Raw genomic sequence first — 23,219 nt, 5'->3', positions numbered from 1 at the left:
TTCCCTAATTTTAGAAAAATAGGGTCTCTATTTCAGCATTTTTATGTTTTCACCCCATTCTTTTCTTAGGAGGGATAAAAAGAAAATTAATACTCCCTCCGTCCCTTTTTAGTTATAGTAGCTTTCTTTTTTGAAAGTCGAACAATATGAATTTTGACTAATATTTTAAAATACATTTTTTCATCATATTGATATGAAAAATGTTGTAATTAAGTAGTATTTTTGTATAACTTTTGAATATCTAATATTTTATTTTAAAATATCGAATTAATGTAATCTAATTTTAGTTTTAAAAATGAATTAAATTGTCTCTCAAAAAATGTAACATTACAACTAAAAAGGGAAGGAGGGAGCACTACCTCGTTTCCAATTTTTGTTTAGGTGTTTTATGAATTAGAACTTAAATGAAAGCAAGCTTTTTAAAATGGTATAGTCTTAGGGCTTCTGTGAATTAATCATTTCTACGTTGCGTTAAATGTCAACTTCAAAACTATGTTTCCCCTCTTTTTTTTTTGAAAAACTATGTTTCTCTTATCGGATTCTACCAAATACTATTTTCCATTTTTAAAAAATAAGTAGTGTGTTTAGAGCTTACACACATTTCTTTAAAAAAAACTATTAATTTTTTAGAAAGTAAAATATATTTTTACTAATTTATTCTTAATAAAAAATTTTTAAAAATGTAGCTCTTTAATAACTTTTGTTTATGTAAAACCTTTTTATTTAAATAAGGAAAAAATCGAAAGAATATTAATAATATCTTTTTGATTACATGAAATAACACTAATTTTGAAATTAAGAAATAATAATAAAAAATCACGTATTTTGAAATAGAAGAAGTATGTTCTTACTTCTTACCTTACACGAATTTGACGATAATTGTATGATTAGTAAGTACTTGACATTTTCCTAAGAAATAAAAATGTTGCAAATATATCTAATTTTTAGAAGGTGAATTAGTTGATGTCCCATTTTGTTCCGAAAACAAGTTCAATTGAAGTGTTGAACCTTAAAGATAGAAAAAAAAAAAAAAATTTGGCCATGGAAGGGGTAATAAACACACTAATGCATTTCTTCATCCCAATAAATGGAAGGTATCACTTCAAATGATGAATCAAAGGGAACTAATCAATCATTTATCTCTATCACAACAATTTTAAAGCTTAAATATGATATGTAGGAAATATTTTAAAATGTATGAGGTGCAACTAGTAAAACTTGTATGAGAATATTATTTTATTAGTTTATATTCTAACCTAGGAATCCGTGTTCTATTTTTCTTCTTTGCCTTTGATTTCTCTTTCATGCCCTTCTCTTTCCTTTTTTTTTTTTTTTCTTTCTTATTTTCGGTTTTTTTCCTAAATCTATTTTTGAAATTAATTTAATTACTGGTGTATATGAAAAAATAATTTAATTTTTTACTTATTTATTTTAACAAAAAACATTTTTAAAAAATTATCATATTTATCATCAAATAACTACATAGGTATCAATAGTCAAATTTAAAATATAATTAATAAGACTAGTTTAGTAAAATGAATCTTTAACACAAATACAATTAAAGCTATATATAAAACTTATAAAAAAATAGTGAAACAATTGTTATTAAAATTGCACATTAAAAATTAAGGGGTTATGAGCACAGAAAACATGATTATGATTATTATTATTTGGCATTTGGCTCTAGAATTCAAACATATATTTTTTACTGTATTTGAAATAAATGGAATTATAATTGAACATAGAGTCATGTTTTATTTTTGCAAAACAAAATATTCGAAATGATATTCATGTTTGAATGTACTTAAATACAATTTTAAAAATGAAAAGTGAGTTGAAAAATTAGATTATACTAACATGTTTTCCAAATTTGAAATATATATTCGAGTTGAAAAAGTTGTATTCAAATTTTCATTATCAAACATCAATTTTCAAATTAAGTGAAAAAATATTATTTTTAAGAAATAATTCTTATGTTTGAATGAGTCCTAAAAGTAGAAGTTAAAAAAATATGAAATACTACTAAGATAATTTTTTTAAAGTATGATAAATGAAAAATGAGAGAAAAAATAATAATTTTAATGGTCAATTTTCATGACATAAGTGACAATTCAAAGAATTAACTTGAACTTTTTTATACTCTTAACCTTTAATTATTTAAATAAAAATAAGATTTTTTTATATAAATTATTTTCATATATATACAAACTAAGGGAGTAATTATATTGGTTTAAAAAAGATTTAGAAAAAACATAAAATGAGAAAAGAGAGGAAAGAGAAATAAAAGGCAAAGAAGAAAAATATAATGTGAGTCTCATAAGTCAGAATATAAATCAATAAACAATATCCTCATACAACTAGTACTAATTGTGCCTCATTCATAATAATTTTTTTCGAGATGTAGTACTTATATAATTAGTTAAAATTGAATGGAAGGAATCACTTCAAATGATGAATCAAAGGGAACTAATCAATCATATATCTCCATCACATCAATTTTAAAGCTTAAATATGATATGTAGTACTTATATAATTAGTTAAAACAATTTTAAAGCTTAAATATGATATGTAGTACTTATATAATTAGTTAAAATTGACGAAGGTGATCAATCATATCTTAAATCATTAAAAAATAAGTTTGTTGAGAGTGGGATTTGAACCCACGCCCTTTCGGACCAGAGCCTTAATCTGGCGCCTTAGACCAACTCGGCCATCTCAACATATAATATACCTCATATAGTTTCTCAATTTATTCAAATAAAACATACCCTCTTTTTTTCAAAGAAAGATTTCGTACTATGTTTCGTAATTAATGTAAAATGTTACCGAATCTTGAACATGTTTGGTAATAGATTAGTTTACCTTGGAGAAATAAATCTTACAGAGTTATAAAATTAGTACTTATATTAACTGTTTTGTAATTTTATTTGGCTCAATTGGGTGACTATCTACATTTTCACCTTGTTGGTGAAGAGGATACATTCCCATTTTGTAATCCCCTACCACAATTTAAAATAAATAAATAATGGTACTAATATATACTGCATTTTTTTATATCAAAGAACCACACATTATGTTTAGAAATTATAGTCTCACATGACCAAAAACGGAGCACAGGGTGTACGAACTAGCTTTTATTATCGTCTCCAAGTATACTATTATTCACAAAAAACTCTCTAGAACTGTTTGATTGCTTGCATGCTTAATCAGATATTCACTTTCTGCTACCATGTGTGAATTTATCGTCGTTGATCGAATATTATAAGTAGCTGGTTCCAATATCTCAAGGAGTCGATGATTTCGTCAACTTTTTTTCCCCTAACGGAGTGACATTAATATAACGGAGCTACTGCAGGGTATAGTTGTCTGTCTATCAAGTCAAATGAGATATTTTTCAGCCAGAAGGGCACAGTCCTAAAGACTAGCCAGCTCAAAAGAGAACAAACAATCGTAGGGAAATTATCATCTCTAATGTAATCTAACGTGAGGATAAAATATAAGATATACGAAGACCTTACTCTTGCCTATGTGGAAAGTAGGGCCATTATGTCTTTCTATCAAAAAGATAAAAAAATAACTAGGCCCTGTTTTTCATACACTCAAATTCCATTTCATCAAAGTTGTGTTCTGAACTGTACTGATACGGTGATAAATAGTACTTAAGAACCCCAAATGTGCGTAATTACATAGTTCATTTTCATGATACACCCGAGATCAAATCATTCTAATTCATTTTTGATGTGTTCAGACGCACACCCAACAGTTCAAGAATCAAGAACATAAGCAAGGCAGAAAACTGTACACTAAGGACATACAAGTGTACATATTTCCTAAACAACTTGTACGATATTAATAGCTTAAAAGTTCTTTGATCTTTTGTTTGGGAACTGAGAATTGCCTGAAAATGAACCTTAGACAGTCACTTTGTAAACTTCTGGCATCAGTTGATAGAAAGCAAGAAAAGTAAAACAACACACAAAACAAAAAAAAGGAGGAGCCATTCTGGCATTCTATCTTAACCACTGGAATTGAACAGTTTCAGGTGTAATATTACTTGGAGCTGCGAGAATTGGGCTGTTGCAAACACTGCCATCAGAGTGAGAAAACACCGTCTTTTGAAGAACCCCAGATGGTGATGAGACGGTCGTTGCTGCAGGGCTGATCGAATCGCCATTGCTTGTGTATGATGAGGTTGGGTTGTCACCAAGACTAAAAGATGAGCTAGGATGTAGAACTTCGGCTAATGGTCCTCCAGACGCAAAAGGGAAACTGTCCCAAAACTTGTGCTGATTAGTATTCATGAATCTACTATCCAATCCCATATCCTCATCAAGGACATCACCAGCAGCCATAGCAATAGACAAAGTAAGAGATGATGGCGAGATATACCCTAGCGATGGCCACAACAAAGCCTCCATATTCTCATTGTTACTATTGTTGTAGACATTATCATTGGACCATCCGTTAATCAAGTCCCTAGAGTTATCTTTTACAAATTCAGGATTTGTCATGAAATTGAACTCACCGGTGTGCTCAGTTCTTTCCATATCTCTACTTGCCAAAAAATTCAATGCCTCTTCCCTGTAGCCATGCGCTGAGTAACCTGCATTTGAGTCCATCAAATGTTGCCATTGTTGTCCAGAATCAGCCTTTGCTACCAACTCACCTTCCATCATCCAGCCCGAACTTCTTTAACCACACAAAACACAAAACAATATAACGTAACATAGATAAATTGGGACTTAAACTCAAACTAAGAATAAATCAACAGCTAAAAGAGAACCTGTGTAGTTCATTAAAAGAGGGATCAGTGGAGATATTTCCATTTCCCCCAATCTTATCATCATGGAAAAACAGGGGACTCTGAATTTGTTGAAAGGTAGATCTAAGAGGCTGCTTTGTTGAACGGTTGTTGATTTGACTAGCAGGTGTGGTGGGTATAGTAACAGCCATGGCAGTAGATTCAACTTGAAGGCGAGTCTTCTTATTGTCACTGGCGTTGCTAACACCGGCATGAACTTCCACATGCTTTCTTGAACGGGGACGACCTCTATGCATATGGCGCTCACAGTACTTCTGACGAGGAGCTACATCTCTCGAGCATCTCCATTTTTTGCCGTCCGTTCTTTTGCACCTTCCTGGCTCTAAATCCCTTATATTTGTTGTGTATCGCTGGCCTTGTACCGATCCAGTAGCCGCTGCACCTAAAAACTCCATCAATCAGAGGTAAATAAAGGGAAAAAAAACAATGGGAAAATAACCGGCTATTACATGTAGTATGTGAAGCTCCAGAGCAAATTGATAAGAGGAGATCTGGAGGAACAGATATAGCTGAGACCATGTACTTATAAATCATAGCTTGCCTCTCCAGTTCCTTCCACTGTGCCCATGTAAAAGGGTACCCCAGTGCAGTTGCCATTCCTCCTGCAGAGTTTAACAACAACACAGAAAACATACATTTATTCCCCAAAGGCAGCAGCAAACAGTATTAAATTCAGATCTTTCTTTTTCAACAAAGGGTTGAAAAGGAAACATCAAGAACAAAAGAAAGTACTACTTTAAGGTCATGGGGACAAAGGAAAAAAAAGAGAAAAGCCTTTTTACCTTGGGAGTTGGTAGCAACATCAAAAGGCTGCAAACTCCTTACAACAGCTGCTGAAGGAGGTGGAGGAACTGGAGGAAGAAGACTAGCTTCATCACTAAAAAATGGCATTTTTTTAGCCCCACCATCAGAGGATGATGAACAGTGAAGATCTTGATGATGACCCATCATGAACTTAGAAGAGAATGATTCAGTATTCTACAGTTGGTAACTGTAACAAATAGTATAGCAAATTTTTTCCACCATCCAGGGTTGATATTGTTGCCTTGTCTAAAAGGCTAAAGCCATTAATAGCACCCTCCTCCTCTACACACACCCCTAAAAATGGAAAAAGAAAAAACCCTTTGAAAGTCACTGGCTTTCCTTGTCAATGACTAGCAAAAAGGCAAAACAGAAAAAGAGATATAAGACCAAACCCTCTTAGGAAACTCTTCACTTTACCCTCAAACTCATCATCTTTGATTTCAAAACTTTTTTTGTTACTACTATGATGCAGACAAATGGGGGTTAAATATTACTCTACAATTTTTAAGTGTATGAGGAAGATGAGAATTATTTTTGAGATTTTTTTAAAGTTTTTTTGTTTTTGCCGCCATTCTTGGCCTTTGGTTTGCTTCCATTCTTCCAACATTCGCACCGTTGTGTTTATAGACAGAAAAATACAAGTAACAAACACTTGTTCTCTCTCTCCTTCATAATTGCATCATCTATCGTTTTCTGGGGGATAAAGTTTCACCACAGTACTACACCTTTTCCCATTATTTTATTAAGTTATTTTTCTCTTTTAATTTATTTGACATATTTTAAGATCTAAAATATTACTAGTTTCTGAAAATATATTTATATACGATAAAAAGTCCTATAATTCATGCATCACCAATGGACTTTGGATATAAAATTTAAGAAATATTTTTTCAATTTGAAGTTAAGTACTGGTCTCCCTACTTCAAAAAGATGATCAATTTTCTTTAGTTTGTTACAAAAAGAATGATTTTTTTCTTATTTTGACAACATTTTAATTTTAATTCTTCACTTGATATATTTTGAACACCACAAAATTAAAAAGCATTTTAATATATTTGACATAAATTTAATTTAGAATTACAGAATTAAAAAGTCTTTTTTATTTTCTAAAAATTCTGTGTCAAGTCAAACGTAAGCAGTATCTATATTGATTAAAAAAATTGTGCCAAAATAAATATAGCTTAAAGAACTTGGAGCTGAATTTAGTCTTATGGAGTAACTTGGAGCTTAATTTAGTCCTATGGAGTAACTTGGAGCTTAATTTTGTATTAGTTAGGGTTTGACCCAAGTTTTAAAATATTTTTGGCAAATAATATGTGTGTCAAGTTTTTTGTGAAATTACACCATGTGTTTGGCCCCAAGTTTTCTCAAGAATATTTGGCTATTTCAAAATATATGATTATACTCATAAATTTTAAAAACTATTAAAAAATACCCATAAATTTGTATTATTTATTTATAATGATTATGTTCCGTTAAAAAAATAACCTTATAACATAATTGATAACAATCAACAACAACAAAATAACAATATATGCAAGAGAAATGCATTAATCGCATATTCAAACTTGTCATTGATTCGGTTATAATTATAACCCATTAAAAACAAATTGTTCTTTTTTCTCAATTTTGTCACTCAAACAGATTGTTTTTTTCTCAATTTTGTGACTCAAATTAAAATGTTATGGGTATTTTTATAAAATATAAAAATTTGGGATAATTTAAAATCTTTTAAAATTCCCAAATACTAGAACTTCGCCAAAAAACTACTGGAGTAATTTTTTTTTCTAGTATTTGAGAACTTGGAAATCTTGACAAATATATTTGTCAAGGTATGTAATCAAACATCACTTTTCGAGTTTTTCCAAAATTTTCTCAAGTATTTTTTGGACCAAACGGGTCCTTAGTCTTATGTCATACTTTTGGCTAATATATAGGTTAATCAAAACAAAGCCATAATAGGTTAATCAAAACAAAACTTCAAATATTTATGAGTATCTTTTACTTTATGTAATTATAAATATGTTATGTAGAAAATTAAATATAAAATATTGTAAAAAAATATTGTTTCCAAAATAAATTAAAATAATTAAACAAACAAATTAAAACGAAAGGAAGTATGTTATATAAGTTAACAAGAGGAAGTACTCCATAAATAAAAGCTAAGGAAGTTCACGATTTGATTAAAATACTTTACACGGCTAAGCAACATTACGCACCTTTCCCTTTTATTTTCAGTTTGCTATTACTTGTTCGTCATAAATTTAAAACACAATAACATTTCAGGTTTAATGAGCGTTTGATCAGAAGAATTATTCATATATTATCTTTTATTTTTTTTAAAAATTGATATTTAATCATAAAAAAAATAAAAAAATTTAAGTTAGATTTGAAATTTAAAAATACTTAAAACTTGTTTTACTTTTTTTTTTTTTTTTTATTCATTTCACTTTTATGTTTCTATTATTTTCAAATTATGGCCTGAATAGTTTTCAGATTTATGCTGCTCACTGGTAAAGGTTGGTGCAGTCAGTTAGATTTATACATTCTTTTCCGTATCAATTAGTATAAAGTAATGATCATGTACTATCCATCTTTTTACTCCTATAGTATATTTTGATCAAAAACATTTTTTTTAGACATTCTATTTATTAAGAAAATAAGTGATGATCTAAATAATTATATAACTATTTAACGTTTAAATATGTAATTTTGGATCATGACTTTAATTCTCAAATTCTCCAAAATAATATTAATAATGATTTGAGATATGAAATCGTGATTATTCCTTTTAAATGTAAAACTTGATCCAAAAGTTTATATTTGTAAAAATTGTAAAATTACTCATGTTCGGCGTGAAAAATTATTTGTACCATGTGTAAAATTATGTGTATTTGAAATTTTGTAATTACAATGAATTATTTATAAAGGAATATGATAATATACGGCATTGTCTAAAGATATTTCAATATTTTATTTATGAAATATGATTTGCTTATTTGTTAGATTGCATAAGCATCCAGAAAATTTTGATAGTTCAACAACTTGTGGTTTATATATAATTATTAAATGCCTAAACAAAACTTCAAATTTATGATCCTAACATTCCATTACAAAGCTACTTTTGACCTTAGCTTTAGAATTAAGAAGTACCTTTTCTATTCTCAAATTAAATGTCAAGATTAAACACAAGATTTTAAAAATAAATAAAAAATTTAAATTTACAATCTAAAATTTAAAATATATGAAAATTTAAAATCTTATGACTTAATCTTGTCATGTAGAATATTAAAAATTTAAAAACATTATATATATATATATATATATATATATATATATATATATATATACTCTTTTAAATAAACCAAATAGATTTATGATAAAACACTTATAAATTGGGGCATCAAATAATTTTCAAAAGGAAAGATGCCATATCCCACATATTCATATGTACTTTCTTTGTCCTAGTTCATGTGACATTTTTTGAATTTTGATATTTAAATAAGTTTATTTTTGTTTGTGAATTTTTTGTATATCTTTGAAATATTTTTAATTGTCAATTATTGTGTCTTATAATACTATTTACGTAATTTATAAATATATAAATTTTATTTCAAAAAATTTGAAAATTCCATACACAAATTTTTAGACAAATTTAAATTATTTGATTCTCAAAAAATGAAAAAATATTACATAAATTGAGATAGAGGAAATACTAAAATAAAATACATCTACCAGTAAATAAAAGAGGAAAACGGGGCACCGTCAAATATGTAATGCAATGAATAACGTTGCTTTTTCTTTAAGTAAGAAGTGTTAAATTTGAATTATTATTTATAAGTATAATAAAATAAAGGAAAAAAGGTAAAAAAAAAAATATCCTTAAACTATGCAAAAAGAACAAAAATGCACTTTGTTTGTAGTTTGGTCCAAAATTATCCTTATTGTCAATACTTTGATCTAAAAATGCCCTTATTGTTATTTAATGGGTCAAAAATATTCATTTCCAAATAAATAAGTATTTATTTTCTTTTTAACCTATTCTTTTTTCTAATAATTTTTTTTTAAAAATTAGAAAATGTTATCTTACTTCAATTCAGAAATAAAGTAAAAAATTTAAAAATATTTCTTTATTTTTATAATTATGTTTAATCGTTATAAAATACAAATTAATGATGGATATATTATGATATTTTATATATGGCATATATTATATGTCAAAAGGGTATATGAAATTATTCTATTTTAATTGATAAAATGAGATTAAGAAGAAAAAAAATATTTCCTACATTTTTTTTTGTTAACGTGATTTTAAAAGAAAGAAAACTAGAACATGGTTCTTTAATAATATTTTAATTAGGAAGAAGATGTGTTTAAAAAGGAAAAAATATATATTTATTCAGAAAAGGGCATTTTTGACCCATTTAGTAATTATAAAGGTATTTTTGGACAAAAGTATTGATTACAATGACATTTTTGAACTAAAATATTTGATGATAAGGATATTTTTTAGCCAAATTATAAACGAAAGACATTTTTATTTTTTTCACATAATTTAAAAATATATTTAACTCTTTTTCCTAAAATAATTAAGTAATAAAAAGTGTTTCACTAAAATATAAAGCTCATGCAAACAAATATCAAACCTCCAATATGAAAAAACCAAAAAGAAAAGAGGAAAATGGTGAGGGGATAGAGAGGCACAATTAATGGGCGGGGACAGTTGTTGGGTAGGATGAGCTGTCCCTATTCCCCCTAATAGGACAAATAGGTCAAGTACTCATTCTATTCTGATTTTCGTGATATATTTTAAATTTCGAAATTTAAATAAATTTATGTTTTATTATAATTTTTTAATATATTTTAAATTATTATGACTTATAACACTTTTATATAATTTATAAATATATAAATTTTATTTCATAAAAATTAAGAAATTGATATTATTTACGAATTACGATAGATGAATAAATTATTAATAAACTTTGACTTTTATCATGTCTATCAAAAAATTAAATTACAAATGTTATGTGTACGACACGAAGGAATCAAGTCCTACGTAATACACTGGAGAAGTGGAGATGACTAACATTTATAGAATGCAAAATTAGATTTCAAGTGCAAAAAGAAACGAAACATTAGCATAATCGCATGAAACGAAAGAACTTTATAATTAGGAGAAGTCATATGTGAAAGTTGAAATAAATATGAAAACCAAGTTCATTTGAGATTGAATTTCTTGATTATGTTTCGATGAATTTTGGAGCAAAAAAACGAGCATTTTGATCATTACATTTCTTTTATAATATGTACACAATATCATTAAAGATGAACGTTATTCACATAAATCAAAATTTATTCCTAGAAAATAGTAGTTAGAGATGGCTCTCAAATTTCTTGCTTGACTATTCTTAAATTGCAACCTATTTACTTTAATAAAAGATTTGTAATAAGTGCTTGGTTCTTATGTTGTAACTTTCAAAATTGAGGTAAAATTTTAAAAGTGACCGTTATTATTAGGAAGGAAAATGTGTAAGGAGTTTTTTACGGTAAAATTTCTTGTGTTAATTATATTTTGCACTTTATTTTTTATTTTAGCTAACTGAAAAATCTGATTCTTCAATATAATGCATTAGATGACACTATGAAATAGTAACTAATATTTTTAAATTTATCGAAACATTTTATTATTTTATTTATAATATCTTTATAATTCTCAAAATACTCTACCCAAACAAAACTTTTAACTTGCTTTGTTCTTATTCTCCTGAGATATTTTGTAATTTATAATTTTTATAAATATAAATAAAATAAGGACACGTTAGTTATTTTAACAGAAAAACTGTTGCTCAACCCTAATTTTAATCAAACTCATCAATTTCTTATTATTACAATTAGTTTCAACAATATATTTTTAACAAATATACATGAGTGCTTAGTTGGTAATACCATTTTATCTCATTTAATATTTATCAAAGCTAATCTCATCAACTATTCCAAACGAGCTCTTAATTAATCTATTTCTTTGAAATCTCAGCCCATTACACAACAAAATTTTGTAATTATTTTCACTAACTTTGTTGGCGAACCTAAGTTGGTCGGGGACGTTGGGAGGAGGTGAAGAAGGACACAATTAATGTGAAGTGTCATTTGTACAACTTAATTCTACCCTAGAAAAAAAATTCTCTCAATTTTAAGATAAGGAGCTTATTTTTCAAAAAAATTGACCAACCATACCCTAACGATAAAAAGAAAACTAACGGGTTACATATTAGCTGTTTGCATAGTTAGGCAGATATTTTTTTGGCAATGTTTATAGAGTGATCGAATAAAGCATACCGATATGACTCATGATTGAACAAGAGTACAATTTAAAGATTGTTCGGATCTCTTTTGCACCTAACTAGGGTATATATAACAATAATGTACCTAAAAAAAGGTGACAATAATTCAACATGTATTATTACTCTTGATGTTGTTGGGGGATGGGGAGCTTGATATTTCACATGATAACTTTTTTATGGATGGGAGGAGGGAGACAATGTATATCAATAGTCAATAGTCTAACATGGGGGTACTCTAATTTGATTTACTATTCCCATTCCCCCATAAAGCTACCTCCCTCAAGGGAACATGAAATTCTCAATTTCAAATTATTCAAGGAAAGAAGAAAGAGAACCTTGAGAACTTTTGGGGATTGATCAGAGACACGGAGCCAGAATTTGAAGTTTATGGATTTAGAATTTTAGTTCTTTTAACTATGTGCCTCAGTAGTCTAACATGAAGCGGAGAGATAAAGTAAAACAACTAACTATAACTTAACTGAACCTCCATAAGCTCAGAAGGTATATTCGTGCGCAATTGAAAATTCAAACGAACCCCCATAAGCACGATGAGTACACAAAAGAGCTAATGTTATCCCTAGCTAAGACTAATTATATTCCAGAACTGAAATAAACGACCCCAAACTCGAACCACAACGAAGGCACCTCGAAGAACCCAATAAAATCATGCTATCAAGACTCAAATCCGACTAATAACGTTATGCCAAGACTCGAGTTACTAGATTTAGAATTTGTATCAAAGTTTTTGACTTGGGCCAAACTAGCTCCGCCCCTTGGATTGACATGGTGCTGATAGTGGTTCACTAAAAGTAAGATTTAGAATAAAATTATTAGTTAATGGAAGACTATGGACTAAACTACAAAATTGCTCTTAATTAGAAAGAAACTTGTGGAATAGTATATTAAACATGTATATTGCATATTCTCAACCTTGTTTATTGATCTACTCGCAACTTTACTCCACTGCAATGGACATATAAACTTGTGACTTATACATATTATATATCTCACACGTATATAATACTTCATTCGTCCCAATTTATATGACACTTTTGGATTTCAAGATTCAAACAAGTCTATCTTTGATCGTAAATTTTTCATATATCTTTTAATTATTTTGAATTGCCAATTACGTAGTTTACAAATATATAAATTTCATTTCAAAAAAATTGAAGATTCCACGCGCTAATTTCCGATCAAACTTAAACTGTTTGACTCTCAAAAAACGAAAAGTGCCACATAAATTTGGACAAAAAGAGTATATGACTCCCTGCATATATAACTTATACATGTATTATCTATAGTGTAGAATAATTTAGTAACCAAACAAAGTATTAGATATGCTGAATTATACGCAAGATTATATTGGTAACTAAACAAAGTAGGAAAACCAATGCTGAATCGACCCAAACCAAACGGGCCTTATAAAGTTGCAATTATATTTGATGAAAAATGGGCTTAGCTTGGAGTCCAAACATATTCAGTAAAGCTTAAAAGTTCTAATTTGGGAAGCGTAAATATACTAGAGTATATTAAGAAAATATTCATTATTTATAGCAATAACATTTATTTTTTTTCACTTGACCACTTTTAATATATTTATAATACCGTTTTAATACACATTACAAAGAATAATTTATAAAACACATATAATACAAGCTTTATTGATGGATAATACATTTATCACACATTTTAATACAATGTGTCAATTTCTTAACGAATATATTTTAAAACAATTATAATACATATATATTGCATACATAATTCACTTTTAATATATATTGAAGATTTATCATAGTATTGCTATGCATTGCTATAAATGGTAATAAATAAAAAATATCGCTAATATTAGTAATTATTTATTAAAAGATACTCATCCAAGTAATTTTTTCTTTTAACAGTTAGTTTATCCAATTAAATCGTATAGGTTAAGACAACGTTACTTACCAGCTAGTCATCTTCCTCTGTAAACAACCTACTTAGAGCCCGTTTGAATTGGCTTAAAAAGTAGTTCTTAAGTCAAAAAATAAAAAAAATCAAACTTAAATGACTTTTAAGTCAAAAAATAAAAAGTACGGAGATACCTACTTTTGATTTTTAACATTTTAAAGTCATTTTAAACATATTTTAAGTTATTTTTCATTTTGTTAAACACTCTCTAACTTATTTAAAGTCATTTTTGACTTACTTTAAGTTATTTTTATATTTATCAAACACTTCCAAAAGTAAAAATACTGATTTAAAAATAAATTTGATCAACTTTTAAGTCAATTCAAACACCCTCTTAGCCTATTCGAAAAGGTGGCTGCCCAAAGCCCAAACTCCTAAAAGAATATCACACCTGACTTACTATTATTAGAAGGATATGTATATTGTTATGAAAATTTACTAAATTACCCCACACAATTCTAAACTCACAATTTTTTATTCATTTTATCGATTCATATTCACGATTTTTTTTGTCGTCATGATTTTGGGTGTTGGCAACCCCCCTTCTTTTTAAAAAAATTACCTAAATACGCAATTTATTTGATCATATTCTCTAAAATTTCCTACAATTTTTTTTAAAAAAACTAAAATTTTACTCTCTTATTCTCAAATAATTACTTTACGCGTGTGTCGATCTGATACATTCACTAAAGAAATTAGTGATAGCTGTATGAGTTGTACATAGAGTGTTAGCTAGTCCAACTTGTACACTGATTAGTTACAAAGTTAGTTAGACTAATTGTTAGGTTGTTAGTCGGTTATGAATTATGATGATTAAATAAGTAGTTAGTCACTTGTATATATATCAGTATTGAAATGACTAGAAGCAATGCAGTTCAATTAATTTCCCAGATTATCTTCTCACCATTCTTCCTCCATTTCCAATGTAACAGTAACCATTAGAGCTAGATTAATTCACTCAACAATCACTTTACGCGATGTATCGAGACACTGAGTGATATATTCGAAACTGAGATGTATGAGACGTTGAAGGATGTATCTGAAACCGGAACACAATGTATTAGGACATTTTGGAATGTATCCGAATTCCACCAAATTTAAGGAATTTTTGTAATTTAAAATAGAGTAGAGATAAAATGTAATTAGCTCTTAACACTATGAGATTTGGGTAAAATTCTCCTTTCCTTCTACGACAAATATCGTTTTGGACAAAGAGGAGAAAGGAGAGTTAGAGTAATTTGGCAAAAGATGAAATAATAAAGTTTTTAAACTGATAAGAGCCTATCTATTAGCTAGTTAAATCATGGTTAGAATCTTAGTTAATTAAACTTTGCTGATTTTAATCTAGGGAAAAAGAACAAATATATTCCCGAACTTGCAAAAATGATATGTCACTATCCTTCGTCATACTTTTCGTTCATCAAAACCCTTGCCGTCCAATAATCAGTACACATTTACCCCTCCCACTAACGGAGAACTTATTGTGTACACGTGGCACAATCCTACACCACAACCCGAGTTGACTAATTTTTTATCCCAAATTTCAAAACCTACCCATAACCCATTTAACCGACCCGATTTACCCACAAATAAACTCTCTAAAATCCTAAAAAAAAATGAAAATCCTTATTGAATTCATCAAGACCCTAATAGTATCCTTATGAACATTAACATCATTTTTAATCTTCTTCGCATTTTGATAATCCACATACGACATCGCCGACAATGGGCGGTGGAGGCCGATACCCACCCCATCCGTTATTACTGTGAGGATGATAATAAGGAGGATAATGATTTTGATAGATTATAGATATAGTACCATAACTGGGCTGACTGAAATTAAAATGGTAATTCGAATTGGAAGGAGGCGGGTAGTTGGGTGGGGGAGGAGGAGTTAGTAAAGGATAAGGGTTTCGGGAAGGGGGAGGTGTTGTAGAAGTTGCAGGTAAGGAGTAGGTTGGGTGGGGAGGTGGTGGGGGAAGGGAAGGAAAGGGCGGAGCAATAGAAGAAGACGGTGGTGGCAACAGCGAAGGAGGAGGGTGGTGGAGGTGATGATTTTGATGCCTTTACTCTATGAAATTCCCATTTTTTCTTTATTGCAGGAACCAGATGAACAATAGAAGAAGAATTTTGCAAAAATCAATAGAAAAATTAGAGAAAAAGAATTACAGAAAAGAATAATGGAAAATGTAGGACCCACGTTAAGGGAAAATGATTAGTATGTTTAAGTTGTTGAAAAAATAATTTCAAAAATTAAGTTTTACAAAAACAATCCATTAATTAATAGGAGTATTACAATAAAATTCTTATTATAATCATATTTTTTAAAATGCCGGTAAAATTTATCATAAATAAATAAACTTTAGGATTTTTATTTAGGATTTTAAAGAGTTTATTTGTGAATAAATCAGGTGGGTTAATTGGGTTATGGGCAGTTTTTTGAAATTTGGGAAAAAAAATTGGTCAACCGGATTGTGGCATAGGGTTGCAACACGTGTACACAATCAGTGCTCTGTTAGTGGGAGGGGGTAAATGTGTATTGATTATTGGACGGCAAGGGCTTTGATGAACGAAAAGTATGACGAAGGGTATTGACATACCATTTTCAAAAGTTCGGGATATATTTATCCTTTTTCCCTTTAATTTATTACATGTGTCTCTCATCTAAATAAAAACTCGATAAAATAGAGACGATGGAAATGGAGAAGAGGAGATCCGCTATTGTCTGTCTTATTTGACGAATTCAACCATCATAAAATCTAATAATCCCATCAGACTTTTTAAGCTACGCTATTGAAAGTAAACCATCAAAGCAGGAGGACTATTAATGTGGTGATAACAAGGTACAATCTCCTCATTTATGCTTCTTACTTTTCATCTTGTACTTCCATGGAAGTTTGGTTTATATCCCCTTCCACGACTTTTTTTTTTTTTTTGGGGATCTATACACAGGTTTGATATGGCTAACCCCCACTCCACCAAACTAAAGATTGTACCCTCCATTATACAGTCTACTGCATCAGCGGAGACCATTGAGAAATGTAAAAGATGTTACGAAAAACTCTTACCAGGCTGAGAACCTATAAAAGAACAAGAGCAAGCAGCTTTCATGCAGTGTGTCAACCAAGAGACCATCCATGGCCAACTCTTGGTCCATAAGTAAATCCAAATGCAATAGACGCACAACGACCTTCCATATACGAAAACACCATATATTGCATAACCTTTATTTAGCTAACCATGTGAACGTACTGCAGAACAGGCTGTTCAAAGTTGTACAAAACAAAAGAAGACTTATCCCTAGTAATGTCACCATATGAAGCTGGTCTCAAGATTAACAACAAAGCTAATAACATTTTTATGACTTGATATTCGACATCTGAGTTCAATGCATAACAGAATAGTGCAACATTATAGATAAAAGCATAACAGATATCTATTAAATTGAATATACACACTAATAAACAAGCAACTAGGCAGTGATGTAAAAAATGTTAGAACCTTCTCCGAGATTGAGTATTTTCAATTGTGCCTCTTCAAACGTATCTGCATAGAGTGAAAAATGATATCTATAATTCAAATTCATCTTCAAGCTTGAGAGCCTCAGAAGCAGCTTCTTCCTCCTCGTCATCAATCGCAAAATATGGATTGTGTGCCTTAGGCCTGAAGTTATACCCCGTGAAGGCATAGAAGGCAAGTGTTGCAGCTTCAGCAGCCACCACACTAGTCCACTGATACCGATAAGATGTGATGGTCTCCAGAGCATAAACCACAACTCTAGTGAAGTATATGTAACATATCACGATAACGTAGTACTGCCTGAATAATGTCAACTTCATCAAATTCACAGCAGCTTTGCCATCAGTCTTAGCTGCCTCTCGCAAGTTCTTAATCGACCACACAATCGGAAACAGTACAGCACAACAACACACAATATCAACAAGCAGGAAAACCTGCTTCCATGTGTATGAATTTTCACTAAAGGGTCCAGTTTCATCAATCACAACCTGTGCAAGATTGGCCACAACTTGCAAAGGAATAACAATCATCAAAACCTTCTTCTCTTTATCTTGCAAGTAAGGCTTCAAAAATGACCAACCAGTTCCAATCAAAACTATCAGAGTGAACAGAGTAATACCCTTCAAGAAGCTAAATATATAGAACAAAACATCCCACCCATGAGCAGTACCAGTTTTCTTAATATACGATTTATCCTCAGCCTCACACAGCAAATTCAATGCTTTCAAGATCACAACAGCAAGCATAAAGAAATGAATTCCATAAACAGATAACCTTTTCTTGTAAAGTGCAAAAACCCAAAAAGACCCCATCAACACATAGACTACGAAAAACAAATAGTAAATCGCTGGAAGAGCAGTCTTGCCTGCCGACAGAAAATCAAGCTGCCCACCTTTCGGGTTGAAATTGTACATAACCGAGTGAACATTCATTGAGATCACCAAATTAGGCATGCAATTGGCAAAAACAAGAGTGAATTGATTCGCATCAGATACACTAAACGAAGTTGTGAATTGACGAGCAGAGGGTTGCAATTGATCAAAAGTGAAAACCCTTTTGACGAGATCTGAATGGAGAGTACACTGGATATCCCCATCTTGAAGTTGCTCAAGAACATGCTGCCAAGCTTCACGGGTAACGAGGAAGAAACCCAATTCGGATAGAACGGGTTCGGGTCCGGATTTCGGGTTGGAGAAGGAGATGTCGGTGACGGTGAGATTGAGACGGCCGAAATGGGTGTACCCGAATTCGTCAAAAGGGATGGTAGAACGAGAATCGGATCGGATCTGGGTGGATCGGATCTCTGCCACGGCGGTGGCAATTAACAGTAGAAAGACTAAAGAGAAAAGGGAAGAATTGTAGAGAGCAGCCATGTTTTGGAATTGAGTTAAGAGGTTTTGGGTTTAAAGGATTGATGAGAAGAGGAAGGAGAAGAGAAAGATCAACTGGAACTGTAAACTTTTAGTTGACTGAAAATGAGCAGGGACTTTGTGGTATTTGAGGTAGATTACAAGTCTACAACACAATAAATTCAAGATCCATCTTTGGACTTTGTAACGTGTAGCTGGAAATAGACACCATTAAGACTTAGCCAGCAGTTGGAAAATATTTACAAGTATTTCTCTAGTGTAATTATCTTCTCATAAAATTTATTTTGTAATTGGTTAGAGATATTAGATAACATTACCTCATATATCTTATGAAATAACTTATTCGAAATTTTGGGATTAATATGATGAAATACGTTATAGTAAGATAAATTATGATGAAATTAGTTATGTTAAAATTATTTTTTTATTGATTGTTTGGTTAGTCAAATATGCATGGCATAATTTTTAAGAATAAGTTGTTTGTTTATAAAAGAAGGTTTAAGGTACTTTTGTTATTTTACATTTTTATCAAATGATGATAAGTTATTTCAAATTAGTTTTCTAACCCACAAGTAGGGATAACTTATCCCAGTCATAATTATTTATCGTGGAATACGTTATCCCACACTTTGTAACCAAACAAAAAATTGAGGGGTATTACAAATTTATTCAAAGATATTTTTCTTTATCTGTCACACCAAACAACCCATTAGAGTTTAGTTGGAACTAAAGTGGTAGAGAGTAGTGTTTAAAATGTTTATTTTACCCTTAATGAAATAAGTTAAACCAAATAAATATTTATCATTTATTTTAGATTACAAATTTTAAAACTCTTCATTTCTTTCTTAAATTCTATGTCGAGTCAAACCACCTCATATAATATGAGACAGAGGGAAGTACACAATTGTCTTAATCTTATTGACAATGGTAAATTATTAATTACTCTATTTTTTTCATGTAATTATATCATAATTACATCTTATTGTACAAAAACGTAATTTCTTGGTGAAAAAACTTCCTACATAGTGATTGCACAAAATTTAAACTCGAGAACTCTTCGTATGAATGATTTTTTTTTAATTTGGTAGTATACTATCACTGAGCTTTTTCACATAACGTAATACTTATATAGTGAGTACTCCGTGATTAGGGGTGTACATGGTCGGATTGGTTCGGATTTTTCAAATATCAAATCAAACTATTTGTGTCGGATTTTTAAATCTATAAACCAAACCAAACCAATAAAATTCGGGTTTTTCAACCTCGGATTTTTTTGGATTTTTTCGGGTTTTTCGGGTTTTTTTTGGTAAAATATTCATACAAATATATAATTTACTTGTACTTCAAATATTTCTTTAGTCCTACCAAAATACAACTATCTAAGGTGTTTCTTAAGAAAATAACACAAAATATGATATGGGTAATGACACTAAAATATCCAACAAAAAACCAATAATAATGAAATCACGTAAAACAAATATTGCAAATTAACAAGTCATAACAAAAATGATCATAATTTAAAAGTACTAAATCATGCTAAAATAAGTTTAATAAGCATTAGTTAAATGACTAAATATTAAAGGAAATTAAAATTAGATTATGTGTTTGAATTGTCTAAACCAATGTAAAATCAAAGAACAAATATTCAATATTATTGTCATTCTTAGTGTTGAATTGATTTTCTTTTTGCATTAGTATTAATTTGATTTTGATTTAAGTTTTATTATAATTATCAACATCTGTGGACTATAATCTTAGACAAATTTGACATTTCATTATTCTAAGTTTCAAACTTGAAATAATATATTAAAAGATAAAAACTATGAAAAAGTATAAGAAATATTTAAAAATTATATCAAAGTATATATTTTTATGTATAAAATAAAATTTTAAAATTATATATATAATGTCGGGTTGGTTTGGTCTCGGGTTGATTTTTTTTGTTAAAACCAAACCAACCCAAATATAGTCGGATTTTTTTTTTCAATATCAAGCCAAGTCAAACCAACCACTAGTCGGGTTTTTTTCTCGATTTGTGATTTAATTCAATTTTCGATTTGATTTTCTACACCCCTATCCGTGATACTTGTCCTGGTCTTAAATGGCTCAAAATGAGCACGGCCGACAAACATATTATAAAACCAATTGTGGCATGAATCTAAAACACGTGATGTATTATTTTTACTAAGATATTAAAAATAATAATTGAATAGTCAGTATAAAATTATGATTAAGAAAAACTAACTTATTTATTAAATTTAAATTAAAAGAAAACATATATTTATTTATTTTTTGTAAATGTTCTTTTCTTTTGAAGAAATTGAAAATGTAATTTAACCTAAAACGTGACTCTATCTTTTGTAGTTTTCGTATATTTTAAAATAAGATAAAATTAAGAATATCTAATTTAGATATAAAATGAATATTTAAATACTAAGAAAAACCTCGTCAAAAATTACGGGTCTACAATAAAAATGACTCTAATTGGCGTATTCAATGAAGTGAAGTCTTAATTTTTTTTAAAAAACAATTTAGAATAATTTTGATAATTTAGGTAACAATTGATAATATTGAAAAAGTTTACAAAAATATAATCAATAAGAGAGATTTAAACATTTGTTTTGTTATGTAGCATACAATAGTTTATAGTATATGTTTATTCTTGTATTACAAAATATTACAATCAATTGAAAAAGAAAAATAAACTATTAAATTATAATCAGTTACAATATTTTTTTGAATTTATGAAAACAAAATATATATAAAAAAGATTACATAGTAAACGTAACTTTCTCTTCTAAATTTTGGCTTTACACCTAGCGTATGGATTATGTTGAGATCTAAATCAATTTTTCTACATAGGTTTTGTCTACATCGGCCTTATGGCCAATATAGGCTTGACCGATTAATGTGTATAGTGATACCCAACTCCCCCATTCATCTCCCACCACCCTCCCCTCTCATCCAGAACAAAACTCCCTTCCACCATCCTCTACTCTCATCCAGAACAGAACTCCCCCTTCTATCCCTTCTCTCAAGCAAACAACAATCAGAATCAAGCCCTTCCCTTTCAAGACCCACCAACCAAAACCCCCTACAGCCCTCACTACCCTGAACCCCTCTATCCCCTCCAACCAGAATCCTTTCCTAGCCCCCGTCCAACATTTACTTACCATCCAGCCACCCTGTGCTTAAGCTAACAATCTTGGTTATTCATATGAATTTGAGGGCATAATACATAAATATGACATTTATCTTGACTTCAAATTATAACTTTGACATTTAACTTTGATAGTGCACAAAGAGACACTTTAACTATCCAAAATTTAAACAAAAAAAACAGTCAAATATTTCAGATAAAAACACGTCATACACATATGCTTCTGACGTGGATAAGTGAACCACTTAGTTGCTGCCAACTAACTAAAATAAATACACCTAGATTTTAAAAATAATAAAAATAAATTATAATATAGAATAAGGTTAAGTGAAAACAAATTCATTTTTGGGAACTTTTTTTACTACCTTCTCCTCTTTCTTCTAAAAATAATAATAATCCTAATCTAAATTTCTAAAATTCATGCCCCTTGTATTCAAATCCAAGAAAAAATTGTTCAAGATATGTGCAGAAATTTCCTATACTTGAACGATTACCTATTCTTCTTCCTTAATTTAGTCAAGGTATTAAGGTTCAACACTTTACAAATAAGAATTGCATACTGTTGGTCAGATGTTCAAGTCAATATGGGAATCACTAGAGGAAACTAACGTTTTTATTTCAAAAATATTTCAGTGCAGCCCATAGATATATACATGACAATTAATTAGCTTTTTCTTCTTTGCTTTAGTTTGAAGTGTATTTGTGCTTTTAAGTTGTCAAATACTTAGTGAGAAAAAAGGATACTTTGTGTATTATGATTGTCATTACGAATTTTCGGAGGCTAATAGATAAACATAGAGTGCTAAAAATTGTTAAGTAAAATGGTGCACTTAAACTGTTTGATAAAATGTCTAAATGAACTTTTTCAAGATTTTTGTCAAGTTTGAGTAGCAATCTATAGCTAATCAAAATGTAAGGAGTCCTTAAGTGTGGAGTGGCTGATTAAGAGTCTTCGGACTTAGATTGCCATCGATTTTTAAAGTGTATGCTCATCCCATCTTGTTTACAATAGATACAGGGAAAAATAGAAAAACTTCATTATAACTTTTTTTTCACAATAACAAAAAATAATTAAATATCACTTGCAATTTGTGCATTTTGCAATGAACAACAAATAATGCAAAAAAAAAGGGGGAAATGTTGAAAAAATTAGAAAGAGAATAAAGTGAAATTTAATTAAAAAAATTAAAAAATATATATATAAGGATTGATTAAGGATTTAATAGTCTTTTCAATATTTTTTTTTACTG

At 29.5% G+C, this 23,219-nt stretch overlaps 3 protein-coding genes and 1 non-coding gene across 4 annotated transcripts in view; all 4 read right to left on the bottom strand.

Annotated features, from left to right (window-relative positions):
- LOC125813773 (60S acidic ribosomal protein P1-like) overlaps window positions 1-23,219 on the bottom strand; it is a 102,801-nt gene that overhangs the window by 64,964 nt on the left and 14,618 nt on the right. The window lies entirely within an intron of this gene.
- TRNAL-AAG (transfer RNA leucine (anticodon AAG)) lies at window positions 2,640-2,720 on the bottom strand. Its single transcript has one exon. It is a non-coding gene; the product is annotated as a tRNA-Leu (tRNA).
- Window positions 4,011-6,066, bottom strand: LOC125813733 (growth-regulating factor 4-like). The gene is made up of 4 exons (XM_049493193.1): window positions 5,605-6,066; window positions 5,272-5,424; window positions 4,784-5,198; window positions 4,011-4,689 (listed from the first exon to the last, which is right to left on the bottom strand). Exons 1-4 carry the CDS (start codon window positions 5,771-5,773, stop codon window positions 4,011-4,013), a joined length of 1,416 nt encoding a protein of 471 aa, XP_049349150.1. The 5' UTR covers window positions 5,774-6,066.
- Window positions 17,255-19,008, bottom strand: LOC125813738 (protein CANDIDATE G-PROTEIN COUPLED RECEPTOR 7-like). Its single transcript, XM_049493199.1, has one exon. The coding sequence runs from the start codon at window positions 18,810-18,812 to the stop codon at window positions 17,490-17,492; it is 1,323 nt and encodes a 440-aa protein (XP_049349156.1). The 5' UTR covers window positions 18,813-19,008; the 3' UTR covers window positions 17,255-17,489.

Source organism: Solanum verrucosum, unplaced genomic scaffold (genome assembly GCF_900185275.1).
Source record: "Solanum verrucosum unplaced genomic scaffold, falcon-dt-bn FXZP01000205.1, whole genome shotgun sequence".
NCBI classification, from domain to species: Eukaryota; Viridiplantae; Streptophyta; class Magnoliopsida; order Solanales; family Solanaceae; genus Solanum; species Solanum verrucosum.
Note: the sequence above shows the minus strand (reverse complement) of the source record. Positions and strands in the feature narration are given on the sequence as shown.